Raw genomic sequence first — 22233 nt, 5'->3', positions numbered from 1 at the left:
ATCACAAGGCTATTCTTTTAGTTCCTATGATATAAACCTAACTTTTTATTATCCCAGGATTGTTGCATAGCCTCCCTCCTTTCCATGTCTTACTATTCCCTCCTTTTTTCCTTTGCTTTTTCAACTTTTAAAACTTAGTGTCAATACCTCCTGCACAAAGAAGCCTCTGTGTGTCCATGTATACTGTAGCAACCATATCAACTTATTTTTCTAACTCATCATTTTCATTTCCTCTATAGTAATAGTCATACTATATAATTAACTGGTTTATTTTTTACATGTTAAAATCTACAGTCTCCTTAATGGAATTGCAGCCTCATAAGGGCAGGAAACATGGATATTAATGACTACTGTAGTCCCAGTTCCAGGCCCTGTGCTTGACCATTTTAATACACGTGCAGTAAATATTTGCTAAGTGAACAAATATATTACATATCAATCAGATGGAGGGGGGATTTTTAATGCAAAGTGCATGTGCAAATCATCAAGGTGTGAGAAAATGTATGGGACATATTTGGTATTAGCAAGCAATTTGTATTTTTGAGGACATGAAGACTAAGGTAAGAACAAAGGAGACATATGGCCTGATATAGCTCTGACATATCAGAGGTGCTAGATAATTATTTATTCAACAAATACTTATTGAGCACTTACTACATGCCAGGCATGCTTTTAACCTGATGAGGGGTGTGTGTGTGTGTGTGTGTGTATATAAGTAAGAGAGAGAGAGAGAGAGAGAGAGAGATTTTGGATATTAGTATCCTAAGTAGGTAGGGAAAATAGGATCTGTAATTTGAATGAGTGAGAGAAGGTCATAGTTAAAGCTAATTTAGGTAATAGTCAAACCTGAAGAGATGAGGAACTGAGCCAAATGAAATGTCTTGGGAAGAACCTCCCAAGTAGAGGCAATAAAACAAAAACAAGAACAAAGGAATTAGCCTGAAGTATTAGGCCATAAATAGATTTGCCAGATCTTTTATATCACATGAGAAGATTAGATTTTATATTAGTCTGTGGGGGACAAACAGAGATTGTTAGGTGTGGAACTAACATATTTTGTTTGCTGCTAGGTTACTTGATCTCAGTCCAGAATATAACTTTGATGAGGAGGAGATTAGAGTTGCAGAAAAATATTGGAATTTTCATAATAGTTTAAATTGGAGATATTAAGTACCATCAGACATCCAAGCTATAGAAAGACATCAAGATAACAAAAAATATGTGGGATAAGGTAATGGTTGACATTAGGTTTAAACCCTTGGTGGGTTTTTCAAACTGAAACCACATCTTGTATCTCTACCCTCTGAATTTGAATGTATAAGAACTTCCATAGTTTTTGTTTCCTCTTTTGCTTAAATTCTCTCTTCTGGGTTTTATGCTGTGCATCCTGTAATGGGGTGCTAACTAGTCATGGAATCAGGATAAAGTTTACTGGAAGAATGGAATGATTGTGCTGAGTGAACCCAGTCTTTAATTTCCACAGGATTGGTAGTGTGGTAGGAACCAAATTCTAGAACACCTTGGTTAAGTTTCTCTACGAACACAGAACTTAGATTAGTCCTTTTAACATTGTTTCTGATCCTCTTTTTCTCTGCTTTTATGTCCAGTATTCCATCTCTCTCCATTCGGATTGATACTTTCTTCCTTTAGCCATGTTTATATTTTCAGTCAGATTTTATTCAAATTTTCAAACCAGAGATTATCCTTTTCTCCTTAAGGTAATTAAACTGCTCAGATTTCCTGTATGGTGGCCAAATATTTTACCTTAAGGAAGATAATCTTATTTCTTTCATGTTAATAGTTCTTTTTTCCAAATAATTGGGGTCCTGATCATATACTTGATACTCCGAATATATGGACTTTGTGGAAGATATATGTACCCCAGCAGAAGGTGCAAAGGAAGCTTCCTATAGATTTCTTTTCTATGACACAATTATCTCAAATTACCTTCCCAAAACTGGATCATCTAAAAACTCTATGAGATTAAGTCAGTGAAACCAAGTTCACAAATCTTACTGGATATGTCTTCTCTGATGATTCAACTTCTTTGCAAACTACTATTGTTGTTAACACGCACGTGTAAGAGAGCTATTCTCCTCTCAGGTAAATATGTACTATTAGCAAAGGATATAATTATTGTAATATGACTCTGAGCCCTGTATCCTTTCAACTTATCCTGTAGATTCTAATAAACATGTTTTGATAGGCTTAGCTTTCTCCTAAGAGGGTACAAAGATTACTTAGCCAAGGGCATTATTCATATTGATAAAATGGCTTCTGAAAGTCCATCTTAGATTGCATACTAATAATCTTCTAAATTTGTGACTCACTGGATAAACAATATGTATGGCTTTTTTTTTTTTTCTCCTGTGCAGTTTCATATTAGATAGGTCCTGGGAGCCCTGAACATTTCTCTAATGCCATCTGCTGCTGCTATTAAATTGAAATGCTTGCTAGCAAATCAGACTGATGGCTGGAGGTTTGGCTTCTCTATCAGTTCTCCTGGATATTGTGTTAGCTCTAGGAAAAGTTACATTTTGTTTTGCTACTGTTGTGATGATTTATTTTTCACACCTATTTTTTCATCTTTAGTTCTTTCTCTTCCTCTAATTCAGGGCTTATTTCAGAAGTGTAAAGCATTGCAACCTATTGAAATAATGTGGAAATTCATGAAGTGGAATATTTATTTTGAAAATTTACTGAAGCATTCTTTTATGTACACTCAATCATGACCATTCTATGGAAAACAAGAGAAATTAGATAAAGATATGTATATTCATTGAAAATTTTATCTTCATCAAATCCTCTGAATAATTTAGGAGATGAATGGACATGTGAAACAGCCTGAATATATTTTTTTAAAGATTTATTTATTTATATAAGAACCAGGGTACAGGCCAGATGTACAGGCAGGAGGGTGAGAGGATTCACCAGAGACAATGCGGGCAACAGAACAGGCAGACAGACTGAAATACACTGCTGAAGAGTGAGACAGGAGAGGTCTGCCACGCCATGAGGGATTTGCAGCAAGCTGAGATCGAACTGGCTCTGCAGAGGCTGCAGACAGCTTCACAGCGCTGCTCTCAACCGCCTGCACCACCAGGGGAGGCCCTTGAATATTCTTAATTCTCTTTAATAGTCACAGTAAGCAGAGCATTAATGATAATGAATGGAATTGGCAGTGCTCATCTTGGGTATAGTGTTTTTTGCTCTATTTTTTTAATAATACACATTTTCTTATTAAGTCTTATATTTAAATTAGGATTCTTATATTACAAAAAGATTTTAATTGCCTAAAATGGATGATATAGATAAAAATTAATAGGCAAAGCTTTTAAATGACAGCTGAACATCATTTATTTTAAGCTGCCCTTGGCATTAATGTATGGCTAATCATCAGTTATATGACTTTATATTAAACATTAAACAGATAACTATATAGTTCAATTTTGGAATCCATTTTAAACAGTTGGCAAATCTGTTGATTTTTATGGGTTTATTTAAATATTTGGCTTAATATTTGTGTAAGATTATTCACATTTCACATCAGAATAATTATGAAATAATCTGCCTTTTATGGTATTTGTGAAGTCATTACATAACCTAGGACTGATACAAATGGGTAATCTTATTACGGTTAATTTGTTAGCTGTCTTGGCTCAGTCTATAAGCATTTGAGTATATTGGACAAATTACATTTTCTGACATTTGTAGGTGGACTATAGGAAAATAAGATTTAATTTGAGAAGGAATTTATTATTTAAACTATTCCATTGAGTGGGGTTTATTAAAGATAGTTGACTGGATCATAAAACTACATTATGGAGCCAACAAATGAATCTGTGCCATCACTACACAACCATAGCAAAATGGCCTAATGAGATCTTTCCCTTGTCCCCAGATATGGAAAAATATCAGAGTAGATGCTTGCAGGTTATTCTACATTTCTTAATTGCTTAAGGAATTAATGTTTAAAAAAAATTACTTGTATGCCTACTGTGTATGTGTCTATCTATTGTGTGTGTGTATCTATAACTTAAAATACTCATTAAATCATTCTCTAATTCATAGTCATTGAAATAATTCTATCACTAGAATAATTAGGTATCAAATTATATAGCTTATTTCAGTAGCATTAATGATGAATAAGCTCAAACAATTTCATACTGAAACATGAATTATTGCTGCTTAATATCTGATCAAGAAAAAGTCTGGTGGCTAACCAGACTCACTTCAAAGCTAAGATGACTCTTACCCCACTAAAATGAGCACAATGTACATGGTTCAACTTTCGAATTCAGAAAAGTGACAATTTATTTCATATCATAGTTTTGCTCAAACTGGTAGAAAACAAGTTATATTTTTTGTTACGCATTTGTTTTGTATTTTTGTTTTATGTTGTAATATAGTTGCTGACCTCTTTTCCTTAGCTCCCATATACTTCAATTTTGTTTTTTGCTTAGGGAACAATTAGGGAGAAAGTGACATCTCTGTAATTGTGTGATAAGTGCTTATAAATCTATTTCTGTGTTCTTTGTCCTGAGGAATGCTTTATAGCAGGAAAACAACTCACATTTGCATTAAATTTTCTATCTAACATCTGTAAAGATAATATACTTCATCAGTTTGGTGGTTAAGACTTCTAGTTTGGTAAGAACTCTAAGGTAATTTCCATAAATTGGGTGATGCATGAAGATGATACAGTATATTGGCAGAAAGAATTTTTCATTTTGTTGTTCCTGTTTAAAATTCTAGACTTCTATAATTCAATATGTAAATTAAGTTTTTAGTTTTAAATAGTTATAGAATGATTTATGCTATGTGAATGCAAATCAATGCTAATGCAATATATTTTAATACTTGGGCACTTAGTGAAATAACATTGGAAGCTACATTATTTTTGTTTCCTGTTTTAAAATACTACAAAAGTTTATACTACAAAAGCCTGTGGAGTTTCAGATAATCCTATATATTACTTCAAAAAAGTGACTTATCTACAGGAATTCACCTGGTGATATGTCTGAATTGCTGATTAAACTTTAAAAATTATGTTAAAATATTTTAAGCAGTTCCTTAACTAAATTAAAAAATCATATAATTTAAATAATGTAAGTCCTCAAGTACAGAGCTGTGGATCAAGAAGACGTAGTACATATACACAATGGAATACTACTCAGCCATCAAAAAGATAAACTATTACATTGTGGCAATATGAACAGGGTTGGAAGGGATATGCTTAGTGAAATAAGTCACAAGGAGAAAGACAAATACTGGATAATGTCACTTATATGTGGAATAAAGAGAAAACAAATGAAAGGTCAGATAAAATCAATCTAACAACAACCCCCAGAAAGCTGACTGTAGAACTGAGACTACCCAAGGGGGAGAAGGGGCAATAATAAATTGAGAAGAAAGCAAAATGGACTATGGTTTGAAGATTACATGTGTTTTGGTGGTTGGTGCGGAGCACTAAACAATACCTGAAGGGGGAGATCCCATACTTCTCAAGCACAATGATGTAAATTAATGTTACCTCAAAAAAAAAAGTATGCTTGTCTTTTTTATATGTAGTTGTACAATTTAAATATTCTTAGTTTCACTAGTTACATTCTTGTTTTTTTAGAAATTCCCTACATTTGAATGAGTGTGTTCTCATATAACAGACTATTAAGCAAAAGGGAAAACAAAAACTTATATTAAGGTAGAAAAGAGCATAAGACTTGTTTTAATGAATGGAAAAAGGTAATAAAAGTGTATGGTATGGAAAATGTTATGCCAAAATAAGTCCTAACTGGGCCCTGCATCTCAATTTACAGATGTCTACATTTTATCATTGATACTGTAATAATTAACAAATCTTTCTCATTCCTTTATATATGAAAGTGAATTAGTAGTTGACCTACTATATAATTTCAGACAGTCCTTCACAAAATTAACCACAGAATATCAAAAGAACAGGAAAGTGATGATGTACCAAAAGGGTTCTAGAGGATCTAATCTGATAAGGGAAAGATATCTTTAATGTTTTGTTTTAAAAAATTAAACACAAATGTTATGTTCTATGCAGAATAAATTAAGCTCAAATTTATATTACTTGTTGCTAAGTAAAATAGTTCAGGAAATGAGCATGATTTTCTGAGGCTTTGTGTGTTAATTGGCAGTTGTCTTCTACCCTGGGTTTAGCACTGATTTGTGAAATACCACAGAGTCCTGCTAACACAAAGATATTTGTCCTATAGACTGTCATTTTTTCCCCTCTTCTTTCTGAAGAGAATTATGAATGACCAACAACATGAGGAAAAGCACTTTCATGAAGAATGGTTTATACCACAATCAGCCTAATAGTTCCTAGGTGATAAGCAGTGTAAGGAGTATGGTCTTTCAAGACAGAAAGATGTGCATTCTGATAACATTTCCACTGCTTCTATGTATGATCTTGGGGAAATATTTCAGCTTGTTCTAGTCTCCATTTCTTGACTCTATCCTACAAAAGGATAGCAATGCCCAATTCCTTATGTTACAATGAGCATGAAAAGACAGTGTTCATAAAGTGCATAGTACACTTTGTTCATCCAACAAGGATTGACTGTATGCCTGCTGTTGTTAGCCATTGTGGTAATCACAGAAAATAGAGCTGTAAACAGATAACCCCTGGTCTCTAGAGGTCAGAGCATATGAGGCAGAAACAGAATCAAAAATAGCAAATTTTTAAAGAAACAAGGCAACTGTCTAGATGAGTAAGATTTTTAATAGAAAACTAGTAAGATTTTTTAATAGACAGAAAAATAGTGTGATATTTCAATGGTACAGTAGCACCAGCCCATGTTGGCATGTTTAGTATTTGCATTTCTTCCCAGTTCTGAATTTAGTGACATCATATGGGTAGTTTGAAATTGGCCATTGTCAGGGTATTTATACCAAGGAAATCATTAAGTGTCACAAATCAGCCTGTTCTCCTCCTCCTGCTCTAGACAGCTTGTTATTTGTTTATCAGAATGTAGTAGTGACAGGGTTATGTAGGGATGGTTAACAGATGGGATCCCAAGGAAATAACATTTAATTTGGAAACTTAATGATATGAAGTGAATCCTTGTACAAATCCAGGGTCACCGCTGCTACCCTCAGCAGTTTATTTCAGTCAATCCGCCTCTTCTGCTCCCCATGCTGTCTCTGGTGAATCCTCTCACCCCCCACATCTCTGGTCTATACCCCAGTTCTTGTATGCATAAATAAATAAATATTAAAAAAAATCCAGGGTCAAAGAATTTTAGGCATACAGAACAGTGGGGGAGAGGCCTTAAGGTTTGGAATGTTTGAGGAACAGAACAGATAATTATGATAGTGACCATTTCTGAGATGTTAACTTGGGTTGGTGTTACGGAGAATGATTAAGGTTGTGAGCTTCTAGGTATTCAATGTGTGACATTAACTTTCTTGTACATTTTCATTGAGGTAATATTACTTTACAATACTGTATATAATTCAGAGGTTCATACTTTTTAAAAAACTGGCCTGTGATCTCAACAATCTCTGATGTAGAAAATTCCATTTGCTTACTCAGAAGAAGCTAATACTGAGTTATAACACTGTAGGACTTGATCTTTGCAAGACACTTACTAGGCAAGTGAAGAAAAGGTGATTCTTTTACTTGCAATATGCTGCTAATTAATGGAGAACCTGGGAGTGAAAGTTTGGTAGTACTAGCCTCAAGGCCTATCCTCAGCTTCTAGTCTGTGTTGCAGTGAGAAATTTGAAGAGCTAAAAGAAGGTTAAATAAAACAGAATGTGCTAAAAATGCTTTGACTGGCTGAGGAGGCCAGAGAGGAGAAGCAGATGGACTAGGTTTCCAAAGGAAAACCCTAGAAACTCCATCAAAGTTCAGGAGTCTGGAGAAAGTAGTTGCCACAGAGGAACTGTACCAGTTATGAAGGCAAACTTGCCTCACATTTGCCAAGAGGGGCTATTGATCCCTGTCTCTGGAGTATCCTTATCCTGGTTTGATTTTGAATTCATCTTTCAGAAAGTTAACTACTTGTGGGTCTGAAATTCCAGTCCAAATGTTGAAGCATTTCTTCCATAATAACTTGAAAATATTATCTTGACTATCTATGTCTTAACTATTCTTATTATATACATGTATCACTAATTTTAGAACTTAAATATTTTAAAATTTTATCCACAAAGGGATATAATTAAAATTTTCCCTCACAAATGGATGTAATTATGTCACCTTTTCTAAGGATTTTCTTTTCAAAAATTTTCATTATTGCATACATGAATGCTTTAATTTTATTTATATTTTTATTACTAAATTGGTATTTTATTAATGGTATGTCTTGATCCTAATTTTAATGTTTAATATTCTGTCTCATCCTTAATCTATAGGGAGAGGCACTTCAGTGTGAAGGTACATTTTCTAACATGCTAGTATATCCATTTCTTGATATAGCAAATAAGTAATTTTGCAATAGAATTTCTAAGAAAGTCTTGATAATGCAACACGAATGAAAACAATGCATTTATTTTCCTACCCAAACCATGCTTATAAATTAGGTCTTGTTATTCCAGTAAGTACCATCACATTCAAATAATTTTCTTCTTAATTTGCATTTTTTAAATTAAGGAAACAAATTAATATAAATACTTCAAGCAAATTGAGTAGTAAGGCAGAGGGAATAGGATCCATGGCATCTGTAGCTTAAATGGTACTTAAGTATTTTTTCCTTTTTTTCAAGTAGGATAGGAGTTTCAGGTATGAGCAAAATAAAATCTAGCTGCAATCTGCTCAACACAGAGGGATTTTCTTGGAGAAGAGGTGAGAGTCAGGATGAGGGTTGGAGTGAAGGGCCACAGGGGTCTCATGAAGAACAGTGGTCATGGAGAGTGTGAGATCTAACCAGCATGCCTGAGAACTCACTTCTCTTAGACATGAATTTGAGTTTTTCTGCATGAAGTCACACTGAACCTAATGTATGTTTTCTCTTGAAAGTTAGAAAAGACATTTGTCCATACCTGAAGTGCAAATCTTTAAAGGAGAATTGAGTTTCAATGATTCCAGTTGTTTTCACTCGAGAATGAAGAACATCTTGCTCATTTGGGACATATCCAGGAGCTGTTATTCTGTCCAAATCATTAAGGTAGCTAATTAGAAAAACAAACAAGGTGGCATTTATATTTGAAAATGCCAGGAGTTAATACAAATGTGTGTTTAATTTAGGGTAGATTAAATTTTTTAACTCAAGACTTTTTTAACTCCAGTTTTTCAAACTCTTTTGAGTGTCAGAATTATAGGCATTTGGTGGCTGAGATGATGCAGAGCCTGGGTGTGGCACACAGTTGACCCATAGGGCTGCTTTCAAAGGTGGCTGGATCAGTGCTGTCTTAGCTCCTGTTACGTGAGGTGTATGTGATAGATTTAGAAGAGTTCTCTTTACAGATGTACCACCCTTCCCCTGCCACTCCTCCCTTCAATTGTGCTATGGTGGAATGGTGGTCACTAGACTAGTCTCAAAATACCATCCTTTGAGTGTAGGCACTTTGAATTTTAATAGTGATTAGTTTTACTATCACAATTTGAAGGTTGTTCTATTGTTTCCCATGGGTTGTGTAGCTTAGGACTTTGAGTCATTTCATTAAGTGCAATTTTATCTCCAGTAAGATTGAAAAAAGAAATTTCTGACTTTCTTGTTGGTTCAATGCTGTAACTAATGAAATTGCTGACCCACCTCTGAGCCAGCACTCCTGGGGATAGAAGACCTGACTTACTCATGACACCCATTCCTACACCTTTGTCTCTTCTGTCAGTGCATCTGGGTGTCCATATTTTAAAACTACCCTTACTTGGAATAAGTCTGATTCAACTGTGTGCTTTATAGAGTCTCTTTGGTTAGAGGAAAGAATATGCTTTTTGCCTCATTCTTGAAACCAGATGTCTTTAGATTAAAAAAAAGTAAAGTACATTATTGCTTTAAAAATAGTCAATCAGTTGAAAACCTCTGTTCTAGACTTTCAGTACTAAGGCTTTAGTAGCTTTTAACAGCATAGCTCTTTCTCGGAAAATGTTAAATAGAGATAGTAAGAGCCTGCTAGATTGTTGGTGATTAATTTGACCATTACAGTGAACTAAGTTTACATGTGTAGCTTAAGTAGAATGACCACGATGGCATAAATCTAGTCATGCAAAATTTGAGATGTAGAATCCAAATGAATATTATTATTTAACGTAAAATTTTCTAAGACTAAGTTGAAGAACTAGCATTTTGGCATCTACCACAGTAACTTTAAAAAAAGCAAAACTATTTTATCAGTTTTATAAAATGATTTCAATAGCAATATAGAAATATATTCTTACATGATTTCACTTGCTCTTGAGATAAAAAGAGCAAAGAAAAGGCAAGTGTCCCAAAGGGATTTAGGCCCAGGTCAAATTGACAGTCACATTTCAGAAACACACATATGTATAATGTAAAAATTCATTGCCATGTTTTATTCTGACAAGGTATCATATTTTCCAAAAAAAGACAAATATATACACATATTGAAAGAAAGTATTAGAAAATTTTTCTGGTTTACTTATCTTTTTTCTCTTGTGTGAAGGAAGTTTTTGATGTGAATTCCTGATTGACTTAAGTCTACTTATGTGGTTGGCAAGTAAACTATTTGTCAGTTGGGTCAAGCAAGAGTAAAAAACTGCCTGCCAACACAGATTAACTTTATTTTAGTGATAGCTAAACAAATGTTTGGGTAAAGACACATTATAGTGTATTTTAATTTGCATGAATAAATAATTTCATGCAAAGCATAAGTATTTGCAGAGTGACACATTTGCATTTAAAATGCTTGTTTTAATAAACAAATGTAGGATTTGGATGAGCAAGCTTCTGATCTAAAAACTTAAACCAAAGCAGAGAATCTAACTACGTATAGCCCAGTCACTTAAAAATGATGTTTCTTTTTCTAATCATGTAAAAATTTGTATTTTTTTTTCTGATGCAGTCTATGTTAAATCTTACAGTACATGGGACATAAATAGCACACTGGATGACCTCAATAAGTAAGCCATAAAATATTAATTAAAATCTTTTCCCAGTTTGTCACTGTCATGCACTTTTTCTTTCAGTTTGCTAGTACTGATGGTTGGTAGTGGGGAGTGTGTTATGTTGCCAACAAACCATTCACTTTTCTCCTCTGTTAAGGACTTTGTTAGCTTCTACTTTAAAGAGTTCTAGGTTTGCGAAAAGAGCAAATTATTTCGCTTTCATTAAAAAATAGGAAGTAAGGACGCAACCACTGCCCTATATAATGTGTGTAAAATAGATGTGCTTGTGGTACCAGTATCATATTACATTTAGTTTTAAAATGTGGATGTTATCCAGTATTGAAATATCTATTAAGTTTTGGGAAAAGACAATGGCTGTTCAATTATTTTTCTTAGTAAGTGCTTAATCTTTATTTCAATCACCCTTAAGGGCAGAGAAAAGTTAACAATGAATTCTCAGTATGAGGGGAAGTCAGTTCCTATTGTTATTCTTCTGCCCTGCAAACCAACCTGGGAAGTTAAAAACCACTACAACTTGGGCAATATTCACAAAATGAGTGCAAAGACATACGGTATAGTTGTGTTTAACCTGAAAAAAAAAAAACAAAAAATGCTTTCACTATGAATCTGTACTATGATAGGTATTCCCAACATAAAATACATTTTATGTTTTAAAATAAAGAAAAAAGAAAAAACTAAAGCTTAAGATTACAAAGTATGGAAAGTAAAATGTAATATCTCTTGCCACTTTTGACTATATAACTTGTGAATATGTATTTTTTTCACTTGAAGAATTTGGTATATGTAGTGTTAGGATTGCAGAAACATTTCTCATATTTTAAGGAAAAATCACATTTAATTAATACTATGTGTCCAAAACAATATACTATAGTTCCTTTGCAGCTTTTTTCCCTCCTTCCCCAGAATTTGCCGGTTGTTATGGGAATATTCCATGTTTGATTTCTTATTAATTGTGACTGCCTTTATCCGTGATTCATATAGAAAAACAATGCTATGCTACAAAGAACATTTTTAGTGTAAAAATTTGGCTAGGCCATAGGACACATAAAAAGCTACCAAGCTTACACAATCATGAGGCGCTAACAATTCTCTGCTTCATTAGAGATACTAGAACACAACTTTCCTCCAAGGGCTGTGTGTCCATGGATTTTGGAATTTAAGGTGAACACAGCCGAGTAATTTCATAAAGCTGATTGTTGTTATCTTGTCCTAGAATTGATGTGACTTGCTTTCTCTTCGTAATACTTACAAATCTGAAGTACACATTTCATTGCTCTCGCCTTAATCTTTTATTTGCTTCACTTTTAACTTATCTTTTCAAAGTATTGTTAACATGTTGTTGTTAGTCCATTAAAAGGATTGTTTGTTACTTTTCACACATTTTTACGAATGGAAAGACATATATAATAATTAAGTTATATTTACGTATGTATACACAAGCTTGCAAGCATGTAACCATGGGATATGTTAAGAATCACTTACTAAAATGAAAATTTAAAATAATTTTGGTAGTGAAATTATAGTGTCTAACCTCCTAATTTCCTTGTGACTGATAATTGCTAACAGGATGATATTAGCTATAAAAATTATTAATCTTTTTGAGCCTCCAAAAGAATCCCACAATATATAGATGTTTTGGAAATACATTTGTTTCTTCTAGAACTCTGTATCATGTTTATCAGACCAGTGGAGCCAAAGCACATGTCATCAATACAGTGTTTTTGGAACACGTCATCAGTAATGTGAATTGAAATGAAATGTATAGCCAAATCCTCAGTGTGTGTGTCACTGGCGTGCATGTTAAATAAGGTATACAATGATTACTACTAATTGGAAGAAAATATTTGTGACATTTGGATCATCTTAGACAGATAGCTACAAAATGAATAGCTTAAAATGCTTGCCTGGGGCCTCCCTGGTGGCACAGGCATTGAGCGCAGTGCTGTGAAGATGTCCGCAGCCTCTACAGTGCGAGTTCGATCCCGCACTGGCCGGTGAGATACACATATGGTGCGGCAGACTTCTGTCTATCCCGCTGCTCCCATCAGCAGTGTGTTTCCGTCAGTCTGCCTGTTCTGTTCCCCACTCTGTCTCTGGTGAATCCTCTCACCCTCCCACACATCTGGCCTGTACCCTGGTTCTGGTATGCATGAATAAATAAATCTTTAAAAAAAATGCTTGCCTGGTTTTAATTTTTCAGGTATCATTTATGTCTTGATCTTTTCTTATTTCCCTTCAAATTTTATTTCAGTAAGGTTATTTATGATGATAAATACAGAGAATCTAGAATTATAATTCTTAATTTTAAATGGATTGACAGGGAGTATATCCTGTCAAACTACTTACTAAGCTGCTGAGTCGTTGAGCTGATATTCAGATGCTCGTTCAAAACAGGCCTGAACTCCTGGATCTCCCCATAGTCGTTTTATCACTTCAGCTAACTCTGGCGTCATGCCACCATCTCCCAGCATATTTGCCATTGCACAGAGTTCTCTTTGGTCTTCCTAGAGCAATGTTTTGGTGAGAAGGATAAAAATATATTGATATTTGAAATTACATTTTTTTAAATAGAGCATTTCCATTTGGTGATTTTTATCTTATTCTTTAGGTTATAATTCTGATGAACATTTATTCAATAGATCTTAAAATAAATAGTGCTAAGTTTTCTTATAATAACTGATGTCTAGAAGAGTTGTCATGCAAAAATTGCTATCTATAAGGATAAATTAGGGGTTTTTTTGGTATATATCATAACTTCTGAATATGCTGTCAAAACAAATAATACTTTGATGTACGCTCATTGACCTTTCAGACAGTTAAAATGCCTGGGTTAAGGAGAATAAATCTAATCTAATCTGTCAGTTTGCCTTCCTTTGATCATGGCTATATATTTTTTAGGAAATAAAAATATCATGTAAGAATTGAAGTGTAAGAATTAGAATGAAAATGGAGAATAAGACTCAATACTCTAAAATTCTATTTCAAAAATATTGATTTAAAGAATAAAAGAGGGAACAGACATCCTTCCATGACTCTCTACCCTCCTACCCTCTTTTTTTTCTTCAGAGTACTTACTACTATTTATATAGTTCTCCCTACTATCTGAAAGTAGAGCATTTGTATTGGGCATTATTTAATAGATTATATTTTGGGACTGGGAATGTTATTATCCTTAATTTATGTGGAAAAAATTTAGTGTATATTTCTTTATTTCATCTATGTTGTATTAGGCTAAAAGCACATAAAGGCAGAGACTTATTATTTTTTTTTTTTGCTTACAATTCTTATGACTGAGTGTAGGATCTATTATATAGAACATGTTCCTGAAATATTGTATAAGGAAATAAAATAAATATGCTAATTATCCTAGATGTTATGTTTTAGGAAAACTTTAAGGATTCTCCATTAATTTCACCAATTTTTCATGTAGCTCCAGGAAGGCTTGCAAGGCATCCTGAAGAAATTTTATTTGGGAAAGCTTAGAAATTATGGTGGTTCTGGTATGGTTCATTCTCTCAAGGTGGTACAATTCTGGGACAATGCTGCATAGAAAACAGAACTTTTGTAGAAATTGCTCAGACCGGGCCTCCCCGGTGGCGCAGCAGGTTGAGCGCAGCACTGTGAAGTTGTTGGCAGCCCCTGCAGCACTGGTTCGATTCCCAGCCAGCCAGGGAGATTCCCACATGGCGGGGCAGACCCTTCCTGTCTCGCCTACTGCTCCCCTCAGCAGTATACTTCGGTCCTTCTGCCTGCTCTGCTCCCCGCTCTGTCTCTGGTGAATTCTCTCACCCTCTCTCACCTCTGACCTGTACCCCAGTGCTTGTATAAATAAATCTTTAAAAAAAAAATCTTAAAAAAAAAAAGTTGCTCAGACCATCCTCATCAACAGGGGACATCAGATGGTCCTAGAAAGTCATGAGCTCTTTGTGAATTACAAATATCCCCCGTGATTGTGGAAAAAACATCAAATGATAACATAACCTAGGAATTCTTGGTTAAAACGCCATGGTTGGTTGATAGAAGATTTTCAGGGCTTTTGAGTACTATTATTGTAATTTCCATGAAAAGTTTGTAAACAAACACATTAACCGTATCGCATCATATAACTTTTGTTATAGAATATCTCGAGGAATCAATGTTTGTTTGATTTACAGCTCGGTTCAATTTATAAGAGTCTGTGTCAAACATGGTAAGATACTCAAATCGTGTTTAAAGTATTGTAACTTTCAACATACTTTTATGTCAGCCAACTGAATGTTTTATAGGTTCTAAAACTGAACATACTAATATTCAGAGGGGATAATAGCAAATTTATTAAATATCTCTATTATGTGTCCCTTTTGGGGGACTTCACACGATTCTCCCTTCACAACTCTTGAACTGCCTCTCATTATCTTCTCACTGATCTCTCTGCATTATTAAATTCAATTCATTACTTAAAATTTTTTTTAATGTGGTAAATACACATAATGGAATACTACTCAAGTATAAAAAAAGATGAAATCTTGTTATTTGTGACAACATGGATGGAAGTGCAGGGGATTATACTAATGGAATGTGTTAGAAGGAGGAATACAGATGCTGGTGTTCCTATTCATATGCAAATATAAAATAAAGCGATGAAACAGACAAAACTAACCAACACAAACTCTAGAAATCTAACTATAGAGGGAGAAAGGAGGATGGGGAGCAAAGTGTAAGAGACTTAATCCTATTGTAGAGGATTATGTGCACTTTGGTTTGGTGTGTGTGATTTGGTAGCATACATCTGAAAAGTTGTATACTTAGACCCCTAAGACATATACAATTTTGTAAACCAACATTATCTTATTAAGAAATAATTTAAAATACATACATACATACATACATACATAAAGGTCTTTCACAGGACCTTTCAATTTGAATAACCTTCCTTTGAAATGCTTCCCTTAAATTCTGTGAGTCCACATACTCCAGGTTTAGTTCCTAAAATTCTATGCTGTTCTCCACAGAGTTTCCTATTTCTCTCAAATGGCCAGAAAATGTTGATGTTTTTCCAACTCTAGTGTTTAAGGATCTGTTCTCCTAGTGCCCTTCTCAGGTCAGTCTCAGCACTTAGCAAACTTTTCCCATCCTATGCATTTCCTTAGCATATATTAGATGCCATAGTTTAAAGGTGTCTAATAGCATCAAGATTTACATCTCTTTGAACTGCGAATGCACATTTTCAAATGCACAGAATTTACAAACTCAAAATTTCCAAAACAAAACTAATTTGTTCTCAACTAGGTGAGAGAATTCCTTTTCTTAGTGATTCTTTCTACATATTTGGGACATTCTACATCCAGCTATGCTGCCATTTGAAATAGTTGATGCATTGTGATTACTTGCTCAACATCAGTTTTTCCTTGTCTTGATGGCAAATACTCTTTTCATTTCATTTACTGCTGATTTCTCAGCACAAATCCAGTGTCCTGCAAATGTCTGATAAGAGTTTAATGAAAAATATTTTTCAAATGCTGTTGAATGTGTAGATTTCAATATGTAAATTTTAATGAGCTTATGTTCAAAGTGATTATTGAAAAGAAAAATACCCTAATGTTGTAACACCTTCTGTGATACTTCATATTTGAGGAAATTCTTATTTCCCCCCTCTATTCTATTTGTTTTTGAGGTAGCATTGATTTATATTGTTGTATATGATTCAGAGGGGTGTGTTCATACATCCTCAGATGTGTATCACCATACTCCATCCACCCCAGAGCACCCATATCCCTTTATCCTATACCATTGGGCCCCCTCCCCACTCTGTTCCCACCCTCTCCCTTCCTCTCTGGGATTCTCAATACTGCAGTCATATTTCTAGAAATCGTTTTGTTCTAGTTTTGTCAGTTCCTTTGTTTCTTTGTACTCCATGTTTGAGGGAAATCATCCTGTATTTGTCTTTCTCTTGATTATTTAAATTTAGCATAATCCCAACTGATTCCATCCATTGTTACAAGTGACAGGATTTCATTGTGTGGCTTCTAGTGTTTCTGCTTCCTTCTCTAATAGTTGTTTTTTTTTTTTTTTTTTTTTTTTTTTTTAAAGAGGCATGTATTTTTATTTATTTATTTGTTTGTTTGTACATGCACTGGGTACAGTCAGAAGCGCGGGAGGGTGAGAGAATTCACCAGAGCCAGAGCGGGGAGCAGAGCAGGCAGAAGGACCGAAGTACACTGCTGAGGGGAGCAGCGGGCGGCAGGAGAGGTCTGCGCACCATGTGGGACCCTCCTCCGGATGGCCGGGGAGCAGCCGGGGATCGAACCGGCGCCGCAGAGGCCGCGGGCAGTTTCGCAACCCAGCGCTCAACCGCTGCGCCACCGGGGAGGCCCTCTAATAGTTGTTTGTAATTCAATGAGGAAAGCATTGTGGATAATGAAATGGAAACAGAGAATTTAACTGTTTTGTCCAAATTTACAGTAAATTTACAGTAAACAGTTCAGCTCTGTCAGACTTTCTCTCTTTGAATGGAAATCAGTGTGAAGATGTAAAAATATATAAATTTTATAAATAAATATGGGGCTATAGGACACCAAAACTCTGAAAGTTACACATAGAAGTACTCAGCAATTAATCTATTCAATAAACAGTTTAAACCAGGTAAAGTGTGCATTAATCTTAAAATCAAATATAAAAGAATGCAATTGAAACTGCTATAGTTTATATCAGTTAAAAAACAAAATATGAGCTATCTAGTGTCTGACAACTACTTGGTATTTGACGACATGGAGATTACTCAGAAATCATTCCAATTGCATAGTGCTGCTTAAATTACTCTGTTTTCACCACTCCATGTACAATTTGAATACATTACATTTTTATTTTTTAGTTACATAATGGCAGTGATATTCAGCATATTATTTTCTCTTTACCTGCATGCCAAATCATTGAGACTCCTAACCAGCAAATTTCTTCTAAATTTCTTCTAAACTCTGTTTAATGCAGGCTAAATTGTTAAATTTTTTTGGGCCTTATCTTCTACATCTTTAAATAAGGAAGTTATACCTGTTGTCTCTTAAGGACAGTTTAAAGTCCTAGGTTCTTAGCAAAGATTAAACTACTCAATAAAAACGTGATCATTACACCATATGATGATAAAGAACAAAAGGATATTGCAGTTCAGTTCCTGAAAATTCCCCTTGTAAGAGGGTAATTGTTACCTAGAGAAGTAAGAGCCAAGTTTTGGAAAAAACTAAAAATGGAAGGAGAGACTAGCAGAAGTTCTGATTCTGCTTTACAAATCATTAGTTCTAAGAACAGCATTTTTACACTGTGGCTCTTAGTAAGTGGCAGAACAAAATGGATTTATCAGTGCCTTTAAAATTAACATAATGAAAGTTATTTTTTTTTTCATCCTTGATGGTTTTGAGAGGTCACTTACATGATACATCCCTAAATTCCTGGAGGAGTGGGAGGGAGGGTATTACAGACTTCATTTTCTTCTCTATAACTAACTGTATTGTTCCTCTCTATTTCTATTGTTAGTATTCAAGATCTCTTACATTGGGAACTGTTGGCTTCCCCTGGAGGCAATCAGCTGCTCTTGGAGAGGACCTATGGAAACAGGTGAGTTCTTCCTGTGGATTGTTGTTACTCCTTTTCTTGGGAATGATCAACATTTCTTTGGATACTACTATATTCTTCACTTGCCAACTAAAATACTTTGATATGTTTGCAAATAAACTGTTTTAAAGTAAGTGAATTTAAAATGTATTTTAATGAAATAATTATATGACAAAATATAAAAGATGAAATGTGATATTTAGATGCTAACATATAAAAATAAGCTATGACTCTCAGTTATATTTATTCAAACATTTTAAGCACACAATTTTTAATTCTTTTTAAAAAACTAACATTATAAAAGAAGCATTCCCCTCTTATATAGACTCTATAATGATCAATGAACATTAATGATAATTGAGGTGTTATTATTAAAAATAAGTCTCATGAATGTCTCATAATTAAACTAAGAAATAAATGTAGAGCTAAACAGATTGCTTTTGTGGAACAAACACTGTTATATTTTTAGCAAATATAAGCAGTGCTTTTTTAACGTAGTATATGATTTGATAGTATGTTTGACTCCTGGGAAAACAATTAATGTTACATAAGATTATAGCACATAGTCAACAAAATCTTTCATTCAAAGGAAACTAGAAAATCTTATACTACATAAAATTAATGTTTCTAAAATTCATATTTTATATACTTAAATTTTGGGTACAGATCAATACTAAAAATTTGGTAAGTCCTACTGTTTTATAGCTCAAATGTCATGGTAGGATCTACACTTGTCATTATTTGCATACTTACTGAACTTCTGTGATTTGCATAATCAATCCCAAGGGTAGTCATGGCTTTTACAATAGCTAGGATGGATTGCAATGTGTTACTGTAAATTACTGCTTTGAACTCCATGCATTCTTGTTCACTGTAACCATTCTTATGGATGATCCTATAATGTAAACATGAAACGTTTTTGTGAGTTGAACAATTGCTTGTAATACTGAAACACATCAACAGTAATTTGCTTGAAAGAAATTTGCTGCATGTATTAGTTTTAAAAGGAACAATTTTGTCTATATATGCTAAAGGTGAGCAATTCTATGACTTTAGATTTTTGTTATCACTGCTTTAATATAGCATTTTCTTTCTGAGAATCTCATGCTAAATATAAAAAGGACTTAGGATTGTCCCTAGATAACCAGTATATAAAATGAATAAATCAGGATCATTTTACTTTAAAAGCTTATTTTTTTTCAGGCAAAAATTTTCTAGTCCCAGGGCAAAGGTACATACAGTGTTCTAAAATTTTGTGGTGTTTACAGCATGATATTTAGAGGAAGTGAAACAATTTAGTAGAACATTCATGTCTTTTCCTATCACTTAAGTCACATTGGGAAATAGGAGTGCCTGTTTTCTATTTATAGCATTAACAAAAGCATTTTTTCAAAGTGTTAATTATCCACTGTTATATCCCTTTGTCACTTTTCCATCTGTGTACGTGCCACTGAGTGCTCAAAGTTGAAATGCCCAGACATATTATTTGGCTGAACTCTTCTTTCCACTCATTCAATCAGAAGTCAGGTCAAGTTAACAATACACTTATAGTTTTGGAATAATAGCTTAAAATAGACTTATTTATTAAAAGCTAAAATCTTTGCATATGCTAATTACTTTGTTGCATGTTTGTTGCGTAATATATTTTTGTTTTTATTTTTCTGTCTGTTCTGGAAGTTCTTTGTATTCATTAGGTATCATTTTGGATGTCATCTTACTAAGTATTCGTAGTGTATCTATACACATAATGGCTTTATAGTAGTAAAAAGAATATTGGCATATATAGGAATATAGGAGTAGAAGAATACATAGGCCCCTTCTACATTAAAATCTATAAATGAAAGGATTCTGCGTTAAAAGGAGTAAATGTACCTTTATCAATTATTTTTTTGTTTTAAATATTTGCTATATTTAAATTACTATATTTCTGCTTTAAATTTGACTGTTGCATTAAACAAATAAGTAATTTAAACAGATAGAGGCTGTAAGAATGTGTAAAATGTCCTAAATTACAAGGCAATTACAATAAATTTGGGGGAATGTAGACTTTCTATATGGAATAGGTTCTGGTTCTTAGCCTTTCGTTATAATATGAGCAAATGTATATTGCACAGCAAAATGATAAAAGCAGACTTTGAAAAGTCTGTAGAACTTTAAATACCATTGTTTTGCTAAGAGTTGCATAAATAAATTTCTGTGAAATCAAATGCTCTAGCTATAAGTTGGTTACTAGGACTGCTCAAATTATATGCATTATATGTTAAAGATAATGAATAAATTATACAAGTCCGTCATCTCAAAAACATAGATCAGAGCTTCACTATCTAATATAGTTGCCACTAGACCCACTAATTAAATTAAAATTAATTCGGTTCCTTAATCACATTAACCACACTTCAAATACTAATAAGCACATGTATGTAGCAGCTACCATATTAGGCACTACGGATATGGAATCTTCCTAACATTCAGACAGTTTATCATAGTGTACCAGATTATTGGAAGTCATAGCAATTTTTGTATAGTGTAGTAATGTCCAGCAACAATGTCAGCATGTAGTATAGAACTGCAAAAGAAAACCTGATAAATTCTATGGGGAGCAAGTATAAGGGGTCAAGGGAGACTGCTTGAGAGCTGTGAAGGCCAGTTGATTATTGGAAGATAGTTATTTCCAGATAGTCAAGAGGAAGGAAAACATTGTAGGCAGAAGAATCAGTGTGATCAAAAATATACTTAAAATTATCAAGCTGTCAGTATGTGGTAAACACTGTTTTGAAGTGCTTTGTATCCTTGTCTTATTTCATACAATGAACTAAAGTAGGTAAAATTGTTGCCTATATTTTACATAAGAAACATAGGCATAGACAAATGGAAGCAATTACCCAACATGCACAGTGTATGGTACAGCTGGAAAGCAAATGTAGTTAATTTAGAGCCCATGGTCTTAGCAATCAAGTTATACTGCCTTCTATAGGATGCTAGTCCATAGAACCATGTAAATTCAGCATTTCTGAAAGAGAAAGTAGGAAGGGAGAAACTATGGGACATGAGGATAAAGAGATAGTCAAGAGCTAGAAGCTTGATAGTGTAGGTTATAATTTCAATTTAGGAAAAAGATAGTCTTTTAAAGGATATCAGTTGGTGGTAGTGTGGATAATACAGTGGAAGGAAGAGGTGGGAGATAAAAACTATTTAGTAAGATACAGTCTTAATTCACATTAAAAATGCTGAGGTTTTGAATTAATGTGAAAAAATGATCTGTTTAGAGATGTGGCATAACTTTGTGAAAAGGTGAGGGGTCAGATAACTACACCTAGATATTGTTTTTTGCACTGATATTGTTATAATTCATTTTAGGGCCTAGAGGTTCATTGGATGGGGGAAGATAAGTTTAGCGTTAACTATTCTGAGTTGGAACTGTCCATAGATTATAGAAACAGATGCAATGCATTTGCTTCTCTAGTTTATACAGTGTCTCAGTTTGAAGGAAATATTCTGGGATAGTTCCCTTGAAGATGATACTGAAATCATTGGACTTTGTCAGTTTTCATTTAAAAAGATGTAAAGTAGGCAGATAAGAGAACCTAGTA

General features: G+C 33.9%; 2 protein-coding genes across 2 annotated transcripts in view; one reads left to right on the top strand and one right to left on the bottom strand.

Moving 5' to 3' along the window:
* The window catches only part of CD36 (CD36 molecule), a 232862-nt gene that overhangs the window by 69405 nt on the left and 141224 nt on the right, over positions 1–22233 (top strand). Inside the window, exon 2 of the mRNA XM_054692497.1 lies at positions 18566–18646. The gene's annotated coding sequence lies outside the window, so the exon portion shown is untranslated. The remainder of the gene's footprint in view (positions 1–18565; positions 18647–22233) is intronic.
* Positions 1–22233, bottom strand: part of GNAT3 (G protein subunit alpha transducin 3) — a 39727-nt gene that overhangs the window by 4079 nt on the left and 13415 nt on the right. The window contains exons 3-5 of the mRNA XM_037518497.2: positions 19397–19538; positions 13406–13563; positions 9013–9141 (exon numbers count right to left, since the gene is read on the bottom strand). Of these exons, the coding sequence (XP_037374394.1) occupies positions 9013–9141; positions 13406–13563; positions 19397–19538 (429 nt within the window). The remainder of the gene's footprint in view (positions 1–9012; positions 9142–13405; positions 13564–19396; positions 19539–22233) is intronic.

Source organism: Talpa occidentalis, unplaced genomic scaffold (genome assembly GCF_014898055.3).
Source record: "Talpa occidentalis isolate TD23 unplaced genomic scaffold, MPIMG_talOcc4v2.1, whole genome shotgun sequence".
Classification (NCBI taxonomy): Eukaryota; Metazoa; Chordata; class Mammalia; order Eulipotyphla; family Talpidae; genus Talpa; species Talpa occidentalis.
Note: the sequence above shows the minus strand (reverse complement) of the source record. Positions and strands in the feature narration are given on the sequence as shown.